The sequence below is a fragment of the Diceros bicornis genome, chromosome X (assembly GCF_020826845.1).
Source record: "Diceros bicornis minor isolate mBicDic1 chromosome X, mDicBic1.mat.cur, whole genome shotgun sequence".
Classification (NCBI taxonomy): Eukaryota; Metazoa; Chordata; class Mammalia; order Perissodactyla; family Rhinocerotidae; genus Diceros; species Diceros bicornis.
The window spans coordinates 7,268,945-7,290,208 of record NC_080781.1 but is presented as its reverse complement, the minus strand read 5'-3'; the positions used below and the strand labels follow the sequence as shown (position 1 = coordinate 7,290,208).

The following is a 21,264-nucleotide window of genomic DNA, read 5'->3' as shown; positions in this document are numbered from 1 at the left end:
GCTACCGGTCCTGAGGCTCCAGGTCTCTGGTCCCCCCAGCACCATTTTCCCAGGCTTTCCACAGGCGTTCCAGCACCTGGAATGGAGGAGGCCCTCCTCTCCCCCCACTTCAGCAGCCCCTGCCATCTACCCCTCAGATCCCCACACCAAGTCCACCGTCCTCCTGAGGCCACTTGGACTCTGCACTCATCTTTATCTCCCTTTCTTTGATGGTCTAACTCATGTGTCTATGTTCTACTCCCCAGGGGAAAAAAAAATAGTCTGCCATACAAGATCATAATTAATTAATCTGATAAAGGCAGCCCTGTTAATGAAGATTTAATGTGTAACCCTCCCAGGCAATATCTTCTGCGCTTTAACCAAGGCAGTGAAGGAAAGGACAATTCAACCATGAGAAAGGTCCAGGCCCTGATATCATACCAGGAGCTGGCCACCCACCCTCCCCTCCACTGGCCAGCCCTCCTGAGGGCTAATTCTCTGGACTGGGGCTTCTCCCTCCCTCTGCCCCACCTCTCCATAGCTCCCGGGCAATCATCTGCAGGGAGGGGAAGCAAAGCAAGAGAGGGTGAACATTAAATTCTCAGCTGAGAGAGAAAGCTAAGATGGAAAGAAGCCGAAACTATGGGCGTACGAGTCTCATTTTCTGTAATAAGTGTGCACAGAACAAGCTCTGTGCTAATTGGACACCCACGGTGATTCCTCCTACAAAGTAAATAATCATTCCCTCCTATATGGGGGTAAATTAAGTGTTGTATATTCAGTCTCTTAAAACTAGGTGTACTTGTTAAAAGGAAAATTTTTGATTTCTCTCCAGATGTCATTTGTTAGAACAGCCTAACTCTTATAGCAAGTAATCCAAGAAATATGTAATGGCCCAAACACAACAGAGGCTTATTTCCTGCTCGTGTAATGGTACTACTGGGAGGGTAACCATGTCTTGAGCAGCTATCTCCTCAGTCATTCAGGGACCTGCGCTGATGAGGCTCTGCCCTAGGGCCATCTTCATTCCAGACAACCAGAAGGGGGGAAGTAGGGCAGGCTATAAATGGTGGACAACACTTCCACTTGGATTTGATTGGGTAGAACTGTCACAAGGCCACATCTAGCTGCAGGGAAGCCGGGAAATATAGTCCAGCAGCGTGTCCAGAGGGAAGAGGAGACACGGTCTCCTACAAGCAGAGCACATCTCTGCTACGCCTGTGGGTCTAACTCTACGCCCTGCGAGATTTTCTACTGCCAGAGAGCGAAGCAATAAAGAAATGGAGTCTGTTGTCATGGGGATATTTAACCTTCATCTTTCCTACTATTTTCACTTCCCAAAACCACTTTTCTAAAATCCTATTATTCTGAATATCTCATTGATCTGAAAGAGCTACCCTTCATTAATGTTATAAAAGGAAGAAACATTATTATTCAAAAAAAAAAAATTGGGGTGGCAAGGAAGAAATAATCACTTCCAGTGATCTATAAATAGCATAGCTAATGTATTGGTGCTGGGCATCAGATGTATATTTTAATTAAATGCTTTTCTACAAATCCCATATAAACAGTCAGAATCAGTAACAAAATCTCTAGGAGAGATTAAAATGTCGCCATACAAAATCCAGTGTAAAGTCTTTTCAAGGTAAATCAGTGGCTCAATAAATTAACCTTATTTTTGATAGTTTTCTCAATTCTTAATGAAGCAAGATTTAGTAGGGAAAAGGGGGGAAGGCAGAAGGGATGTAGAGCTAGCTTGATATATCGCCTCATTTAATCCCCATGATAATACACTAAAACAGGAATCACTCTAGTTTGACAGTCTGAAGGATTAAGGATTAGGAAAGGTTAAGGACTGAGTGCAAGATCCACCTGTGAAGGTAAGCACTGCCACTTAGCCCTAGTGAAGACTCTCCCTCCAGACTAGGGGCAGAAGTGACCACTCTCACCCCACTGAGCAAAGCAAGGATCCCCTAAACTGGCAGACCCAGCATCACCTTCCAAATCCGCCCTCCACCAGAATGTATTTTCAGTAGAGGACAAAATGACTGTCTGACAAGAATATGACCAGCCCAAAGAAACAATCGAAGCTATGGCCTTCAGGGAGTCCCCAGGGAAGCAGCCTCACCAGATCACTCCCCTACATGCACACAGCGTCCAAAGAGCATGGGGGTCAGCCCGGCCCAGATGGGCCAGGATCAAGAGACATTCGAGAAAGCCTCTATCAGGGAAGACAAAAGCCAAAACAACCCAAAAAATTAGCAAAGCTCAGAAACCGAATCTATGCAGAAAGAAGACATTTTTAAAAACCAGCTTAATATCCTCAAAGATATGAAAGAACCAGGAAACAAGATCAGTATGGTATCAAAAAGGAACATTTGAGAATAACAAAAGAACTGTGGAATTTGGAAACACGGAGAGCACAAATTTAAAACTCAATGGAAGGATTGGAAGATAAGGCTGCAAAAAATCTCCCAAGAAGAACAAAAACATAAAGAAATAAAAAAGAAGACAGAAAAAATTAGAGCCAGTGCAAAGGATCAAGACACAGGTCCGTCCTCACTCCCGCAATACTGAGCAGCAGCAGAGAATGGAACGCCACCTGCAACGTGCTGAGGGAGAATTGTCTCTAGCTGAGACTTCTCCACCCAAGCAACTCATTTACTGTCAAGGTAAAATCATGACATTTTCAGACAGAGAAGATCTCAAAACACTACACCCTGTGTGTTTGAATATATTAAGAGATTTTTCATAATTGGGGAAGATTTGGAGAATGAATGAACAATAAATGCAACGATAAGTGACAGAAAATTAAGCAAAGAAACAAAACTATCACTAACCTTAGTGATTATAAAAACTTGTGCGCGGAAAACCAATCATAGTACGTACCACCAGGCTCAGCAGTGGTAGCACTGGCAATCAAAATAATGTAAGCACTGAATAGTGTTAACCTAGTGGTTCTCCTGGGGGCTGATTTTGTCTCCCAACGGACATGTGGCAATGTCTACAGGCATTTTTGGTTGTCACACTGGGGTGTGGGGTGCTCCTGGCATCTAGTGAGTACAGGCCAGGGATGCTGTTCAACATCCTACAATGTACAGGACAGCTCCCACCACACAGAATCACTTGGCCTCAAATGTCAATAATGCTAAGGCTGAAAACCCCTCTTCTAACCAAAATTATGCTGTAATTACATTGGGGGTGTGGGATCCCTAGAAATGTGCCTGAGCAGTTGGTGGGAAGGAGGTATGTGGAAAAAAGGCTAAATCCCAATCTTCTTTAGTGGGAAGTCAACAGCTACCCCTAAAAGGAACAAACAAATGTACCAGCACTCTACAACATAAGCAAATGCCCAGAGAAATCAGCTACAAGTTTCAGTGGCTGTCTCTAGGGAAGGGAAATGACAGTGGGGAGAGCTGATGTATGATCACAAGCCCTGAAGAACTAGTGGATTATTTAAACTGTGCAAGAACCACTTTGATAAAAATAAAAACAGAACTCAGAAAGATACACTAACATTTTGGCCCTTTCGTTCCACGAAGAAGTAAAAATGTTGCCTTTAGAGCACTCGAAGTAAAAATGTTGCCTTTAGAGCACTGGGAGTCTCCCCGCCTGGGTTCCTGACCTTCACAATTTGCCTTTGATCTGAGACTCTTAGTCACCTTTAGCCAAATGTAATCTCAACCCTTCCCAGCCTGGCCAGCACTCTAGTCTTCGTTTTGTTTCCCCATCCAACAGGAGCAGCTGACATTCCCCACCACTTAATACCCCGGAGATGTAAAAAACTGCCCAGGTTCTCATCATCCAGAAAAAAAAAATGGGACTTTTGCCTTGCAATTCAGAACATGCTGGCTTTTGAGGTTCAAACAAATAAAGTTGGTCGAATTATTTTTTCTAATGATATCCTATCGCCCTTCTACTGAGATATGTTCCCCCAACGAGAAGCCTGAACATTTACCCTGGTAACCCAAACAGGCTCCATCGACCACAGGACAGGGCAAATATTTGATCCAACAAGGTCACAGGAAAACAATTCTTCCAGAATAGACCCAACCTGCACTGGACACTGGCAAGGTTTTAAAAAGACCAAAAAGAGCAACATGCAAGCCTGAGCTCTCTCAAAATCCTTCACGCGGGTGAAAGCTGCAGCTTGGCAGAGCCCAGGCCCGCAGGACCTGTAGACATTCTCCTCCAAGTGTTGCCCTACTGCTGACTGCAGGGATTGAAAGCAAAAGAAGTAAGACCTGAATAAAAGGTCTGTTCAGCCTTTCAACCCCTAAATTATCTTGTCGAATGTTTACATCATGCCCAGTGTCCAAGAAAAGCTCCACAGAGCCCCGAAGAAACCCACAGACCCAGGTTTACTTGCGTGCCAACACAAAACAACTTTGGCAAGAGGACAACTCAGAATACTTTCCAAATAGAAAAGCCAGCCCTTTCCAAGCATGGAGCCCAGTTTCTTTGGCCATGAAATAGGTGAGTTCAGAAAACCCAGCTCATTAGGACAAAGCGACAACGACTATATTTATGAGCCTTTCAGCACCATACTAGTCTACATTTAACTCTCGGGCAAACACGTTTTCTTCTTTTCAAAAGAAAATGTTAGGACACGTTAAGAAACACTCATCACTGAACCACGAAGAGCAAATCCATCATGGTACAGAGTGTGATGCACAGCTTCAGTTTATAGCTTTTCATACCGTCCAAGCCTCTGGATTTATAGATGTGAGTCAGGCGAAATTCATTTCTAAGAGAGGAAGAATGCACCAGTCGAACCTCAAAGCTCCCACCACCAGACCCTGGGATCCATCTCTAGGCTCTTTGCCTGACTTCCCACCCCCGCACCCAAAACACCTCCGCAGGACCAAGGATGAGAACTCGGCAGGCCGTGTTAGGCACAGGCTGAGAGAGGGTAATAAAGATATATGTGACTGCCAGCTGGCAAGGCAGGTCTACCAACTGAAAGGGTCTTTCAGCACAGGAAAGAAAACCTACCTTTTTTTTTTTTAACCGTACTATTAACTCTTAAATACAAATGAGTATTCAGAATTACACTCAACCAAACAACTCAGAAAATGCTGCAGGTAGCCAGAGAAAGTGGCCGGGATCTCACGATGCTGAGTGGCTGCGGCCCCAACAGTACCCACAGCCCTGGGTGTGCTGCGGTGGCGGCAGCCCCAGCCCTCACCCACTCACCATCTACTCCCATCCCACCCATGGAAAGGCGGCAGCATGCCTGAGTGCAGGCACGGACGGGGAATGGGGCTTAAACACAGAAACCGAGCCAAGTCCCTGGAGAAGTTTGAGTTGAGGTCCATCGGTTCCTGATGCACTGCTGAATTCAACAGATCCCTCTTTTTCAAAACCTTTACTGATAATTAAGCAAGAACTTGGTTCTTGGGGGAAACATAAGGATATCAGGACAACTTGCGGCGACCAGGGCCGCCGCTCACTCCAACCTCCCTAATCACGGGGTCACCAATGACCATGACTCAGCACAACCCCATAAAATGGAGCCCCTTTCAAACCACTAAGGAAGGCACATTAGGTACCTGGTGCCTCCCACCCTCACCCACCACCATCGGCCAGGCCAGTCTTTGCCCTGAGCCTTCCGCTACCAGGCGCTCCCGCTAATGGTCTACATAGGATATTTGCCACCTGGCTGGGTACCGCCCCCCCGATGTGCCCTGATTCCCTTCCATCCCGCGTTCAGCATTCAAACTCGGAAGGACGTTTAAGGGCTTGGTCTCCTGTTCTACTGCTCTGAAGCCCTGTGACAAGGCAAGTCGGGCTGGGGGCATCGGAGCCCACAGCTCTCCTGCCCCCTCCAGGATGGCTGTTTCCCCAGAGGCAACCTGAAAATCAACGGGCTCCCAAAGGAGCCGCCCTTGGGACCAGGCCAGGCCCAAATTAACGTCTTCTCGGGCGCTTCTGGCTAAGGCTCTGGCGTTCTTGGGGGGAGGGGGGGGACGGTGTTCTAAGAAATGGTGAAAAGGAGTAGCTAGAGCTTCATTCCTCCCCCTGGACAAACATTCCTGAGGCCGCAGGGGGCCTGCGGACACCCAGCTGGCGCACTGAAGGCTTCCTAAGGAATCCCCACCCGCCCTTCTGGAATTCTAGCCCCTCCGGCGACATTTCAGAAATCAGGCCCCTCCGCCACACTCACTGAAGTTCTACATTTGCTGAATTGATGGGGAAAGGAACAGGCAAAAACTGGGACCACGAACAACGCTGTATCTGCTTACACAGGACCCGAGACGGCCTGCATCAAAGCGCACTCTTGGAAACACTAACAAGTCAAAGTACTTGCAGTTTCTGAGGACACAGACATTATTTCCGCTCCCTCTGGGACAGCAGCATGGAAAAATGGGGTTTTGTGTGTTTTCTAGTCCTAGTAAAATGTCAAGCTGCAAGTCAGGGAACACGTATTGAGTGGTCGCAATTCCAGCTGCCACCTTTCAGCAGAGGTCTGGTGGGACTTCACACATGCACTCTGAATTCCAAGAATGCCCCTCCCGGGAAGTCAGGATCCCTTTAACTTCAAACTAGACCCAGGGAAAAGACAGCCCTCACCCAGCAGCCCTGCTGAATGCCCGTAAAACCCAGTACTCGGGAGTTCCCGCTTCAATTTCCTCTTCCCAGCTACAAAAATGCAGATGAAGCAAGTATTTGTTTGAGTTTTACTATGTAAATAAAGCCTATTATCAGGGCCAGGGCCTGGGAAGAAAACAGCCCTCCACGCAAATGCTGGCTATGCCAGGGGCCTCCAGGCACACGCCCCCTACTGGTCAGGGTCTTCAAAAAGAAGAATTAACTTAAGCATGACCTTTAAAAGCTAAAATCCTTTAAAAGCAAAGAGGATGCACCATTAATCTAGCAAGGGTGACTTTTGTACCCAGGGGACACTTGGCAGGGTCTGGAGACTTTTTTTTGGTGAGGAAGACCAGCCCTGAGCTAACATCTGTTGCCAATCCTCCTCTCTTTGCTGAGGAAGATTGGCCCTGGGCTAACATCTGTGCCCATCTTCCTCTACTTTACATGTGGGACGCCACCACAGCATGGCTTGATAAGCGGTGCATAGGTCTGCACCCAGGATCCAAACCCACGAAACCCAGGCAGCTGAAGCAGGGCGTGTGAACCTAACCACTATGCCACCAGCTGGCCCCTGCAGATGTTTTGTTGGTTGTCACACCTGGAGAAGGGAGTCCCATGGGGTGGAGGCCAGGGGTGCTGCTGAACATCCTACAACGCACAGGACAGCCCCACAACAAAGAATGATCCAGCCCAGAATACAGATAGTGCCAAGGCTGAAAACCCTCAACTAAGGGACGTGACAAAGTTATTTAACATGACATTGCAACTGATTATTCCAGACCAGAGCACACAGCAGGGACTGGAGGGGAAGCAGTGACATTCAGACGTTCAGGGTCAAGATCCAGTCCTCAGGGCCCTTCTCAAGACTTGCCAGGTTTGTGACCTCAGGGCACGTCATTTAATCTCTCTTGGCCTTAGCTGTTTCATCTACAAAATGGGTTACTAAAACCTCTCCATTTGAGGATCAGGGATTGAACCAGCCTTGTTTTTGGCATCCCTTCGTGTTCTAAGATCAACACTCCCATGAGGCTTTCAAATGAGACCATCTTCATCATAACAAGACTGTGTCCTCTTACACTGGAACAAGCTTCTTCCAAATCAGCTTCTCTTAAATAGAAAAGGAGTTGTATAACATCCCAAGGCTCCAATATGTAATTATTTAATTACAAGGTTTTATAAAGGGGAAAAAAAAACTGTTAGAAGAATTATTATTTAATGAGCCCTAAAGATTTTTCAGTAGCTATTGGGAAAAGAAAATTCAAAGCTTGGATTAATCCGAATTCTGGTGGTGGAACAATTTTCCTCAGTCTCCATCACAACAGTCTATTTTGATTCTTTAAGTGGTTGTAAGTGGACACATTTTCCTTCATCTTTTTCTTATAATGTGACAGTTAATTACCAGCTGTTGGATTGTAAGCAAGTATCACTGATGAGTTAATCTAGGAGAAAAGACAAGTATGCGAAATACTGCCGATACCATACAATGCAACGTGTGGTTAAAAAATATATATGCGCTTGTATATACAACTACACACGGAAATTTAGTACAGGAGTCCCAAACTCTCCTGAATTCTCTCCATCCTAAACAAAGAAACCACAAATCTCCAGTCTTGTTGAAGCATCTATAAGAACTAAGCTGTGGTTTAAAAGAAGGATGTCTGAGCATCTCAGATAAGAATCACAAGCATTTTTATTTCTGCAAAATCCTGCAGTACAATCTGGACAGGCTGAGCACGTACACTGCTGCTAGCCTAGCTACAAAAGTGTCCCCCGAAAAACCTTAGTAACTACCCTGAGAGCTAACCAACAGGCCAAATCAGGCGGAAACTGCCTCACATACCCCGAAAAAGCCCTGGTGTGTGTCCACTGGGTTTACTGCCCATCTCCTTCCGTTTCTAGAATGGGGCCTCTTGGATAGGGAGAACACACAGCCACTAAGAATACATCGGGCTTTTTAGAATTTGGGGTACCTGAAGACAGAAGGAGGTGTTCTGGGACACCCTTCTCCAGCTTCTGGTAAAACAACTCAATTTCAGAGTTTAAAGTGACTTCCAACTTATACTGCATAAGGCCAGAAAGCAAGACTTCACCTTAAATATCGTTTTACAACTTATTTCATCTGCTATCAAGACAAGTCTGAGGAAGATATCTTGAATCGTGAATCTTTTTTTAAAAGAAACACGTGACATGCAAAAGCTCGGAGTAATTTACCTGATATCTTTTTAACTTTTACCAACAGAAATGCCCCATAAAACCTTTATTAAAAAGGCACCGAGAATATGCTTTAATATGCAAATCTGCAGGAAAGTGCCCTTGCCAGGCAAGGTATATACACACTCTGTCACAGTCTTTCCAAAGAATCCAATTCAATAATGGATTACACATTGGTTCAATTTATAATAACAACAGCCTCTTTCCCGAGTTCAACGTAAATTCAAAGCACTTCTAAACCAGCCTCCTCCAAAAGGCTCCAGTTTGGTAAATACAAAAATGAGAGGAAAAGGGAGAAAACTTTGTGTCACATTGGCTATGTGAACAACACAGCCGCACCACTTCCCACATTCACTACCAGGCAGGCAGGTTAGGAGTCCCTTTCTTTCTTCCTGCTGTGGCGAGGCAGGAAAGCAGAGAAAACCAGTAAGTCACCTTCAAAGTCTTCTAGTTGCCAAGAATTTTTACATTTTAAAGAGAACTTTGTCCCTAGGAATGACCGGGCCCAACCCTTTCCAGAGAAACTGACCAATAGACACTTTTAACAAGAAGAAAACAGGACGACTGGTTTGTTGTTTGTGTGTTTTTACAGGTTTATACAGGTTCGGCTGGTAAATTTCAAGATGAGTTTTCTGTTTTGAGACAAGAGAATTCGAAATTCTAAAGTAACTCCTACACAGACACACACACACACACACACACCCCACATTTCTGATAGGCACATTAGGAATTTCTTATTATTGGAACTCAAATCCCACTTTTATAAAGGACGGTGAAAAGTTGCTGTACGCTTTTGCAGGTATTCAGAACGCCATGGATCTAGGGCTGGACGCCGAAAGGCAGTAAATATTGATGGGCTGATGGGCATCAAGAAGCTGGGCTGCGGCAGCCGCTAGTCTGGGTTTGCCAGCGATAAGGGGTGCAGAACCAAGGACCCACAGAGGCAAACACAGGTGGGGAGCGCTCCGTCCACCCCCTGGCACGTGCGATGTTCCTCCTCGACCTCTGGACAGCCCCACAGGTGCAGGCCGCTGCAGGCGAGGCCGGGAGTGACAGGGGACTCGGCCAGGCCCCTTCCCGGAGGGGGAGGGGAGGGGACCCGGAACGGGAGCCATTTAAACTCTCTGCGGCGCTGGGAGCCAGCAGGGCTGGGAGCCGCCGCAGGGCGGCCGGGGTGGCGCCCGGACCACACACCTATGCGCGTCCCGGTACCACGTTCCCGCAGGTGACCCGGAGACATGCCCGCCCCTGGGCCGCGGACACGACGGGTCACCCTCTCCAGCGCCCCTACCCGCGACGAGTCCCCCGCCAGAGGCCACCTCCGGGCTGTCACTGCGCGCGTCCGGCGGCCGCCTTACCTTGGTGATGACCAGCGGCTCGCCGTGCTCGCGGCCGCCCTTCAGGGTGAAGCCCCATGGGGCGCCGCCGCTCAGCCGCACCTCCACCAGGCGCCCGCCGTCGGCCGCCCGCGCCTCGGCCTCGGCCAGGCGCTCGGGCCGCGCGCGGGGCTCGGCGCCCTCCATGGCGCGGGGCGGGAGGCGGCGCAGCCGCTCAGCCCCCCGGGCCCGCGCCCATGCACTCCGGGGAGCCCCGGCCGGCGGAGAGCGAAGGAGGCTCCGGGCGCCCGCGCCGCCGCCGGCCACCGGCGAACTTGTGCTGCAACTTGGGAAGAAAGTGCCGGCGGGGCCGGGGAGGGAGCCGGGCGGGCGGCCGGCGCGGCGCGCGGGGAGGGCGGGCCCGGGAGGGGGCGGGCCGGCGGGCAGGGGGCGGGGAGCGGCGGGGGCCGGCGCGCGCTCGGGGGCTCGCGCTGCTCGGCGGGCAGGGGGCGGAGCGCGCGCCCGGGCTCCCGCGAGTTGCCCGCAGGGCGGGAGGGGCGGGGAGAGGCGCGCGCTCCGGGACCCGCGCGGCCGCCCGGTGATGGGAGGGGCGGGGAGAGGCGCTGGGGCCAGGGGCGCGCGCTCGGGGCTCCCCCTAGTTGGCCCGAAGCGGGGAGGGGGCGGGGGCCTGCGCGCGCTCATGACCTCGCGCAGGGGGCACAGGCAGGAGCCCGCGACCAGCGTGGGAGGGGAGAGGGGGCAGGGGGCGGGGGGTGCCGCAGCGCGAGCCCCGGCCCTTCCTCCCCCGCGAGCGCCCGGAGGCCTTGGATGTTTGGAGCGCGTCGGCCGTCCGCCCGGGAGGCCGAGGCGCGGCAGGTGAGGCGGCGGAAGCGTCCGCGCGGGGCGGGCCTGGGCGGGGCGGTGCTGGCTCCGGCCGGAGCCCCCGACGCCCTCCATCTTGGAGCGCGCGGCCGGCCCGGCGCCCCCGCCTTTGTTCCCGCGGACCGCAGGCGGCGGGCGGCCGCGCAGGTGAGAGCGGAAGCGCGGCGGAAGCCCCCTCTGCGGTCCCGCGTGCCGCCGCCCTGTGGCCGCGCGGGCGCACCTTCCCGCAGCCCCGGGCATCGGCACGGCGCGACCCGGGAGCCCTCCGCGCGCGCCCTCCATGGCCCGGAGCCCGCGGCAGCCCGAGAGCCGGGAAGGGGCGCCCCCCGCAGCCTGGGCCACAGCGCTGGCCCTCAGGGGAGGTGCTCGGAAAGTCCCGGCAGCAGGAGAGAGCTTGACCTGTTCCCAGGAGGGCCTGCCCATCCTCCACAAATTCCCTCCTGCAGCGCCCAGCCCAGATAAGGAAGAGCCTCTTGTTGGCTCTTCCTATAGTCACAGCCCAAGAAGCCTTTCCGTTCAAACCCTGTTCTCCCTTTCGTAGAATTGTGGCACAAGGACTGAATGTCCCACGCCCGCGTCCCCTACGAAGGGGCGGTGGTGGTCTGAAATTATTGAATGCTTGTGGATAGAAAAGGTATGCCACCTGTTCCTGCCCCTTTTCGATCTCATCAAACTCTGGTATAAAGACATATCTGCGATGATAGTTATTTGCATGCTTTGCAAAAAAAAAAAATGACTTTATAGTTATGTAGCTTGGACGCTGGTGAACACCTGTTGCCTCGAAGCAGCTCCATCCAGGTACTTTTAGCAGGTGGTGATGCGAGGAGTAGGCAGCAAGGACAAGCCGGGAGAGCACTGGACAGGGAGAGTCAGGGGTCCCTGGGTCTTGGTCTGGGCTCTGCCAGACCAAGCCCATTGTAGAGCTGGGACGAGGAATCTCAACTCTGGTCTCGGTTTCTTCAGCAGTCGAGTGAGGGTTTGCGTTTTACCGTCTGCAGTCTATGGCTGATCTTTTGTGTGTTATCCACGCAATTGAAATAACAGTGTAAGCTCCTCTGGGCACCTGTCATGGCGTTGAGCACTGCTTACTGGCCCATGAATAACTTCTAAGCTGCAGTGTCTGGTATGCCTCTAGTTAGGAATGGGGCGGCTTTTGCTTTGTAAATGGAGACTTAAGGAGTGTGCCTTTAATCACCAATCTCAAGCGTATCTTGGCTGTAGTGGTCACACGAATCTGCAAACATTGATTAAATTGCAGAGAACTAGATACACACAAGTGCATGTAAACTGGGGAAATCTGAATAAGCTTGGTGGATTGTATCATTAATATCCTGGTTGGGATATTGTGCTATAGTTTTGCCACATGTTACTATTGGGAGAGGCAGGGTGCAGAGTTCAAAGGATGTCCCTATATTATTTCTTACAACTGCATGTGAATGTATAATTATCTCCAAATAAAAAGTTTAAAAAGTGGATGGATATGATAAATCAAAAGATAAAGGACCATATAAATGCACCTAGAGTTTTTGAAAGTCCCGTTGTCCCGAAACAGTTCCTCACCAAGCTGGTATTGACTTAAATCTCAGCTCCTACCTGGGACTGAGATTCAGACCACTATATTCACTAAAGCAGAAACAGTGATTTCATTGCCTGCATAAATCACAGACTTTGCAGCCACAGTCGTCATTGACATTTTATGTTCGTTGAATAATGATTGTCAGATTACCCATCTGCTACTTGAAAGGGTTATACTGTTCATTCCTTAAATTTAGGTGCAAATTTACATTCATCCTTACTCAACATTGTTTTGCTGAGGTTTTGTGTTTTTTTTTTTTTTTGCCCAATCTTCTCATTAGGCATCCTTCCCAGCTTAGCGTTATTTGAATATTTATAAGGCTGCTGTCTATATTGACATTAATAAATATGCTGAAAGGGACTGGACCAAACCTTGTGTGGCCTGTTATGGGGTCGATGCCCTCCTCTCAGACCCACATAAATCCTTTCATCACCATTTTTGGGGTTATATAGGTAAGCACATCTACCTGTGCTACCATCACACCTAGACTTCTGTATCATGTCTGTTATATCATTACAAGACCCTGTCCAACGTCTTGTGAAAATATCAGTGTCTTGTGACTGAAAGGCATAACATTGAACCAGTGTAGACTTCTAGTGGTGACAGCTTTCTTTTCTAATAACTCACAACTCAGCCAGAATTTCCAAGAGTGGCATATGGTTGTCAGCATCTAGCCTTTGTTTTTTTGAAAGCCATGGGCGCCTTTGTTCTGTGTAGCTTCTCAATTCTTGGACATTCAGTGTCATTGCTCAGTAGGCACGAGGGTGAGCAGGTACTCTTCAGGACCCGCAGAGCATAACCCTGTGAGCATCCATGTCTAGGCATTCAATTGCCTTGGATGTGTGTGTTCCACTTTTTCAAATCCGAGGTTTATTTCCTTTGATAGAGAGGGGATAGCTGAAGTTAAAGGGAATTTTGCTTTCACTTTATCAACAGTGAATGAATGAATCAATGAATAAAAGGTAAATTGAGCGAACTTTCAGAGATTTAAACAATAGCTAATCCTGTGGGAGATCAAAATTGGCCACCTCAAAATATGTCTCTTTACCTTGATTATTTTCTCTGATGGACATTTGACCTCCCCCATTAACTGCCTAAAGAATTTAACATAGAAGGCCTGTTACAGGAAGGAGCCACTCCCATATGATGGCTGTAGTATAATGTAAAATAGATACGATAAGAAAGGCACCAACAAGCCCATCTTATCAAAAATTCTGTCTCTCCAGCCACATTCTCTATAGGTGCCCCTGTAAAGAGTTGTCTGACAAACATTTGCATTTCCATCTCCATGTGAATTGTCTTCTTCCCCTCTGAAATCCCAAACCACTACCCTAACATCTTCCTTTGTCTATCTGAATATGCTATTTAAGGTGAAAACCTCTGCCATTTGTAGAGAAACTCAGTTTCCCTGGTTTCTCCCACGTATACATGTCATTAAATTTTGTTTGATTTTCTCCTGCTATTCGGTCTCATGTCAATTTAATTTGTAGCCCAACAAGAAAGGACCCAGAGTGGGTAGAGGATAGTCTTCCTCCCCTTCATCCTCTATATGAAATAGAACTCAAATTATTTTAGTTTTTTGTTCTAACAAGAAAAGAGATTTAGGGCCAGCCTCAGTGGCCTAGTAGTTAAGGTTGGCTTGCTCTGCTTCAGCGGCCTGGGTTCAGTTCCTCGGCATGGACCACTCATCTGTCAGTGGCCATGCTGTGGTGGTGGTTTACATACAAAGAGGAAGATTGGCAGCGGATGTTAGCTCAGGCGAATCTTCCTCAGCAGAAAAAAAAAACAAAAAACAGATTTATAATTATAAAATATAGTGGAAGATGGAGTTCCAAAATTTTGCATTTACCTTTCACATTGGTAGTTCAGTTAGTGGGGTCAAGCTTTCCAGAACACCTCTTAATGTGATATTTTAAAGAAAAAGCAAGATTAGCCATTTCCTACTTAACCCACAATGTATCTCTGTTAGGGTCCCTGTGAATTCAGACTGGTAGATGGTCAGTTAAGATCACAGCACAGATGTGATGGCAGTTAAAGGAAAACTTTGACACAATGATTTCACCCTCAGTCACCAACGTTTGTCATCTTATTCTTGATTTCTATAAGCTATTATTATAGACGTTGGAATTTAACTTAGCTGCAGATCTTGGCCCAGTGACAAAAGCTGAATGCCGCACAACCCTTCCCCCGCCACCTCCCCAATCACCTGATAAGGATTTTACCCTAGATCTCGTTGGTTGGAATATTTGCAGATCTCTAGGGGAAAGACTTCCTCTTTCTGTGCGGGGATGAGAGGGAGAGACCACTTGGTCTCTACCTGTGCCTGGTGCCATTATCCTATTTGGAGACTCCACCCCTGGAGTTTGCATCCTGGGGCCAAGTGCTTTTAGCTGAGGAAGAAAGCAGCCACAGCAACTAAGAAATAGTAACTATCATTCGCAGGAACCTACTCTGTGCCACGCACATTATATGGAGGGACTCAGGTCCTCTCAGCAGACGCTCTCAGCGCACATATCACATTTTACAGAGGAAGAAACCGAGACCCAGAGGGGTTAAATAACTTGCCTGAGGATGCTGAGCCCAGGTCCCAGAGAAGGACTTATGTCCTTCCACTCACAGGGACCATTGCCAGCTCCGGTAGCACAGAGTGGTTTTCCTTGAGCGAGTGTGCTGCCTTTCCTCTGTAAGAGATGTAGACGCTTGGCCACCTTTTGAGATTCCCTTGATCTCCAAACACCCATCACCAAACGGGAGAGAGGCAGAAGCGTGCCGGTGGAGAAGCTTTGCCTGTAAAACGGGATGCTCCTTTAGGTCTGTTCAGTTCCAGTTCCTCTTCCTTTAGGACATGTGCTTTACAATGTTATATGTAAAGGGCCAACCTTCCTCTCTGGCAACTAGAAGGGACTAAATAAATAGTGGTTACAATACATATATATTTCAACTTTTCAAATCAGGAGAAATACTTAAAATGAGGGAGTACCTAGCTGGAGCTACCATTTAAAAAGTTTTTCTATTTTAAAACATAGTTTTAGAAAGCCATCGGCTATTTTTCTTTTTTGTTTTATAAAGTAGCCAGAGAGCATCTATTTCTTGAGCACTTTTTTTTTTTTTGTGGCGAAGAACAGCTCTGAGCTAACATCCGTGCTAATCCTTCTCTTTTTTTGCTGAGGAATACCGCCTCTGAGCTAACATCTATTGCCAATCCTCCTCCTTTTTTTTTCCCCCTCCAAAGCCCCAGTAGATAGTTGTATGTCATAGTTGCACATGTTTCTAGTTGCTGTATGTGGGACGCGGCCTCAGCATGGCCGGAGAAGCGGTGCGTCGGTGCACGCCCAGGATCCGAACTCGGGCTGCCAGTAGCGGAGCGCACACACTTAACCGCTAAGCCACTGGGCCGGCCCTCTTGAGCAGTCTTTACTTCTTTACTTGCCCAGTACCGTGGAGGGGTTGCTAAGGAATGTAAACGGTGCAGGAAATGTGAAACATTAACTCTAGCTGTGAAGAAAAAAATGAATGAAACCCCGTGAAACAGTTAGGATACAATTAAGTGTAAACTGGCTTTTCGCTGCCCACATTTCACCAGGAGGGAAATCAAAATAGAAGGGGAAAAAGAGTTAATAAAACCATAGCTGAATTTTTTTCAATCCTACCTCTTTAATTGTGGAAATTTCTAACAGACACAAAAGTAGAACTCTTGTTTCATCCCTGCCCACTTTTTTCTCTGAAGTACTTCAAAGCCCGGGTCCAGGATGGAATGACTGAGCTATTATCTTGACGGCTGAGAGGAAGTGGGGGCAGGGTCGTCAAGTGGGAGTCCCTGAGAGAAGGAATGTTCTTTATGAGGAAGTTGAAAGCGTCGGGACTAAAAGGCAGAACTCTTGTTAATGAGTCCAGAAGTTCCCCAGTCCCATTCATTCTGAGTCTCTCTCGGAGCCTCCTCTCCCCGCCCCACCCAGGGTGTGTGTGTCTGGTGGGGGGTGTCAAAAACGGCTCTGGGTTTCTGGCTGAAGTAACTGAGTTGAGAGGCAGATAAATGGGAATCGGAGGCAGAAGAACAGGTAAGGGGAGGCAATGAGTTTCATTTGGGCAGGTTGAACCTGAGATGCCTTTGGGAGATTGTGTTAGTTTCCTAAGGCTGTTGTAACAAATTACCATAAACTTTGTAAAACAAGAAATTTTTTCCCTCCTGGAGGCCAAGAGTCTGAAATCAAGGTGTCAGCAGGGTCATCCCTGATCTGGAGGCTCTAGGGGAGAATCTGTTCCTTGCTACTTCCAGCTTCTGGTGGCTGCATCACTCCAATCTCTGCCTCTGTGGTCACCTACGCTCGTGTCTGGGTCCAGTCTCCCTTTGCTCTCTTATAAGGACATTTGTGATTGCCTCTAGGGTCCACCTAGAGTATCAAGAATAATCTCTTCATTGCAAAGTCCTTAATTGAACCCCATGTGCAAAGACCCTTTTTCCAAACAAGGTAACAGTTACAGGTTCCTGGGATTAGGACCTGTCATCTTTGGGGAACATTACTCAGTTTACTGCACATATCCAGATGGAAATCACTCTGAGGTGTTGCAAGACAACGAATGAGACTTTTCCTGTTAGTTTGGAAGCATTCTGGCTAAGGGCCCACAGCTCATCCTGGTAGTTCTGTGTTCCTGAGAAGCAGCAGAACAGGCTAGTTATCAGCCTACCCCTGGGTGGTGTTTGGGGAAGCCTTGTCCTACCCTCAAGCCAAGTGAGGACCGCTCTGAGAGAAGCCCTCATAAAGATTTGCGATACCTACAAAAGAGAGAGATGAGCATCTCATTGTCGGGTGCATTTCGGGAAATGTTGCTGATTGCTGATCAGCTCACATGAGCAGAGGGCAAAGACAGTTGTCATGAGAGGTCATGAGGACTGAGCAGTGGGTGGGTGAGCTCTCCAACTACCCTGAGAATTTCACTGCATGTCACATTATCCCGAAATTTAGCAGCTTAGACTACAAGCTCAGGCCTGACCCAGGACTTCGCTACTTGGGTTGACAGAGCCCCATTTGCTGTGATCCAAGCAAGGATTTTGAATGGTGGCGGCTTCTTTGCAAGAGACATAACAGTTTTTCCCAGGGAAAGAGTAGTGGGGGTGTAAATTATCAGTCATCATTATTGTTCTTGAGATCTCATCAGGGTCTCAAGATCTAAGTGGCCCCATTAGTCATACAAGTGTGTAGGCAGCAGGTCTAGGATCAGCTGGCTCTCCCTCGGGTCCCTGGTGTGAGGTGGGGATTTCTGCTTTTATGAAGAAGCCCAGGGGATTCTGGGAGGGCAGAGGCCGATAGCTTAACCTCTGTTTCAAAATTAGGGAGACTTGATGGAGGGGAGGAGGGAGAAAAGGAGGGGTAAAAAGCAGCCACATGCATGGGCCATGTCTACCACCCTCCAAGTGACACCCCGCTGAGGTCAAGGGCATAGACCTGGGGGTCCATGATCAGAGCTCAGCCCAGGGGCAGGGCTTGGGGCTCCAGAGAGAAGAAGAGTTTTGAGGCCAGCCTGGCAACGTTACCTGCCTTTACAATATTGTATCTGGGGAAGATTTCTTTTCAAATCTCCAACAGCTTCTGGGACCCAACCTGCTCGTAACTTGGGGATAGCTTTGCCAACTAAATCGCAGTATAAAAATGCAATACCTGAGTCCTGTAGATCGTCCAGGTGGTTCTAGTGAAAGCCAACACAGGAACTTCCAAGCAGCAGAAAATAATTCTGTCCGTGAGATTTCAGCGAGACATCCTTGACCATCCTATTTTTCCGGAATGCAGGGTGAATCTTGTGCTCCCTCACTGGGATGTCATTTGTGTCATTATGGAGTGTCTTTCTAGCTTCATACTCCACATTTGACAAAAAAAAAAAAAAACCCAACACAATAAAGATCCTTAAATGAGGCTCTCACAGAAGGCACGGGGAAGTTGCATTTCTAGCAAGCTCCCGGGCGATGCTGAGGCTGCTTACTCCTCAGAGAGCACTCTTTGAGAACCGTGGAATAAAATGACACAGCCAGGAGAGGCGGCACACTGCGGGAGCTCAATGAATGTGATTCCTTTCCCTCCCTCTCGCCTCATGACACGGCCACAACCACACACACACACACAAGGAGAAAGGGACCATCCGTGCATCCTGAGAGCTGAAATAATTCGGGTGCTGCGTGGAAAGGAGGGGTGCTAGAAGCTTCTTTGTTGTTAGAGGGACTGCTGATTTCGGATGCGGGAAATTCCTTCACTGGCTGCTGGCCAAAGTACTTGTTTCAATTGAATCTGTTGACTGAACTTCAAGGAATGTAGAAGTATTTGACTAGCGGCAGAAATAACAGGAAGTAAGGAAGGACGGCTGTCTGAAAGTTGGTAGAATTTTTACTGCAACGGACAGATTTCTTCCAGGCAGTCACGGGAAGTTTCTAAAAAATTAATTGATCATAGTAATTCTTTACTTTTGCATAATTATACATGTGGAAGGACCACGGGAAATATCATGTGATTGACTTTTTAAAAATTTTTATTTTGGAATAATTTTGAATTTATAAAAAAGGTGCGAAGATAATACAGAGAGAGCCTGTGTACATTTACCAATCACCACTGAAGGCCAATTTAAGACCTCACTAATATTGGGGGCATACTTGGTCCTTCTATCCCTCCATATCTATGTATAGCTCACATATGCTCTACTTACTTATATGTCTAATATGTCTCATAAGCTACTTCTTCACATAGTTTCTCGTATTTTCTAAAGCAGAATCAAATACTCTTTAAAAATCTAGCAAATACACATCACAAAAGCCCATACATATTTCTTATTTTGTTATTATTTCCTTTTGCTTAGTTTGATACAAAAGCCCAGGGGTTGGCAAATCATGTCTGGAGGGCTAGCTGTCTGTTTCTGTTAATAAAGCTTTATGGGTCCAATGCGGCACCCATTCATTTACCTACTCCCTGTGGTTACTTAGGGGCTCCTTTGGCAGAGTTGGGTAAATGCAACAAAGACGGTGTGGCTAGCAAAGGCTAAAATACTTACTGTCTGGTTCCTTACCAAGTGTTCTGACCCCTGTGATAGACTAGAGAAATGTCACAAGTTTGAGAGACTCGAGTTAAACAGCTGGTTTACTTAAGATGTTCAACCAAGGGCAACGCAATGTGACCCAAGACTTGGGGGGGAAGAGCCATTACGTTAAACTCTCAGGCTCCCCTCAGAGGACTCACTTACCACATTTTCTCTGTGAGTGCCTTTCAGTCCTTCTGATACTGAGATGTGTGCTCTAGCCCATGTCTCAGACAAAGGTTTCTGCAGTGAGCATGACAGGGTTGACGTACGGTTGTCTTATCTACCAACCGCTGTAGTTCTAACCACAAGCCAGGCTCTTGAGGTTAGTGTGGATTTCCTGTTCCCTGCTCACGGCCACTGGAGTGCCAGTGAAACAGTCATTGCAGAACCAGCCAAAGTCTGTGGTTAATGAGCCTGTTTAGTCCTTTTTGTTCGATATGTGAGATTTGACACTCTGGTGTGGATGAGCGCTTCAGAGCATATAGCCCTCACAGAAATAACAGTCGTCTCATTTCACTTAATTAGTGTAGTGTGCTACAAAAGAAAACATAAAATTTGAACAAAGTTTGAAATATGTAACGTATATATGCGTGTCCATCCTATTCATCTCACCCCGCCACACACACACGTACACACACTTCCTTGAAAGTGCAGTTATAGTCAGGTGTCATCAAACTTGGCCATCTGTGACCTACCTCCATCTTCTTAAAAGTGGACTCCTGTTGCTTCAAGATGAGGGGCGAGAAGGTGCATTTCCTTGGTCTGACTAGTGTGTAGACATTCATGGTGACAGGGAAGTGACTCTTGGGTTCCCCTCTGGAGGAAGTGCTTATGGCGTAATCTACCTGGATTTCTTTCTCAGCTCTACCGCTCGGTGACCTTGGACAAGTTTCCCCACCACTTCTGGTGTCTTATACGTAAACTAGAGATAAAAAGATGAGCCACAAGGGTGGAGGTGCGAGTTTAGTAAGACATTAAGTATCTGATGCTACCAACTCATGGAAGGCAATTGGATAATAATATTAGTTGAGTTTCCTTTTCTCAGAACACAAACCCCACCCCTCTCCTCTTCACGGCTCTGCTCAAGCTGAGACTGCTTACCTCACAGACTCATTATCTGCCTGTAGCAGAGCTGAAGTTGTATTCCTAGGTACTATTTCTCAATCCATGAATTTCTGTTGTTTTTTCAGAGGAAATGGTAAGTTCCTTCAGAAGCCAAGACTCTCGTGTTTTGTCAGTTGAGGTCAATACACAACAACAACCATAAAGCAGGCTCTTTGGGTTCGAAGCCCGGGTTCAAAACCCTCTCAGTGTGTGGAATATTTGCAGAGCTACTGAATTCTCCACCCTAGGGGGCAGAGAAAGGGGTTGAATGCCAAGATATAAGCCACTGCAACACTTCTTACCTGCTTAAAGATTTGTAGCCAACCTTGAGCATTTTTGTCCATTCCACGGGGTCAAACCAAGCAAATTTAATTCTGGATGGAGAGGGGAGCGGATGCTGCCTGGACTCTAGCCATGTCGTCCTTGCATCCCATTAACATATTCCTTGAGCCCCAGAAGCCAGCCTTGCACCTCTTTGCAAGAGGATGCCCTCAGGTGGCAGGAACTCACTCTGCCAATGCTGTCAGAGAGCCTGGGGGACCA

At 47.9% G+C, this 21,264-nt stretch overlaps 1 protein-coding gene across 1 annotated transcript in view; it reads right to left on the bottom strand.

Moving 5' to 3' along the window:
• The window catches only part of SHROOM2 (shroom family member 2), a 144,037-nt gene extending 133,581 nt beyond the window's left edge, over positions 1 to 10,456 (bottom strand). The window contains exon 1 of the mRNA XM_058535414.1: positions 10,143 to 10,456. Coding sequence (XP_058391397.1) covers positions 10,143 to 10,307 — 165 coding nt within the window. The 5' untranslated portion in view covers positions 10,308 to 10,456. The remainder of the gene's footprint in view (positions 1 to 10,142) is intronic.
• Between the last annotated feature and the right edge of the window lie 10,808 nt (positions 10,457 to 21,264).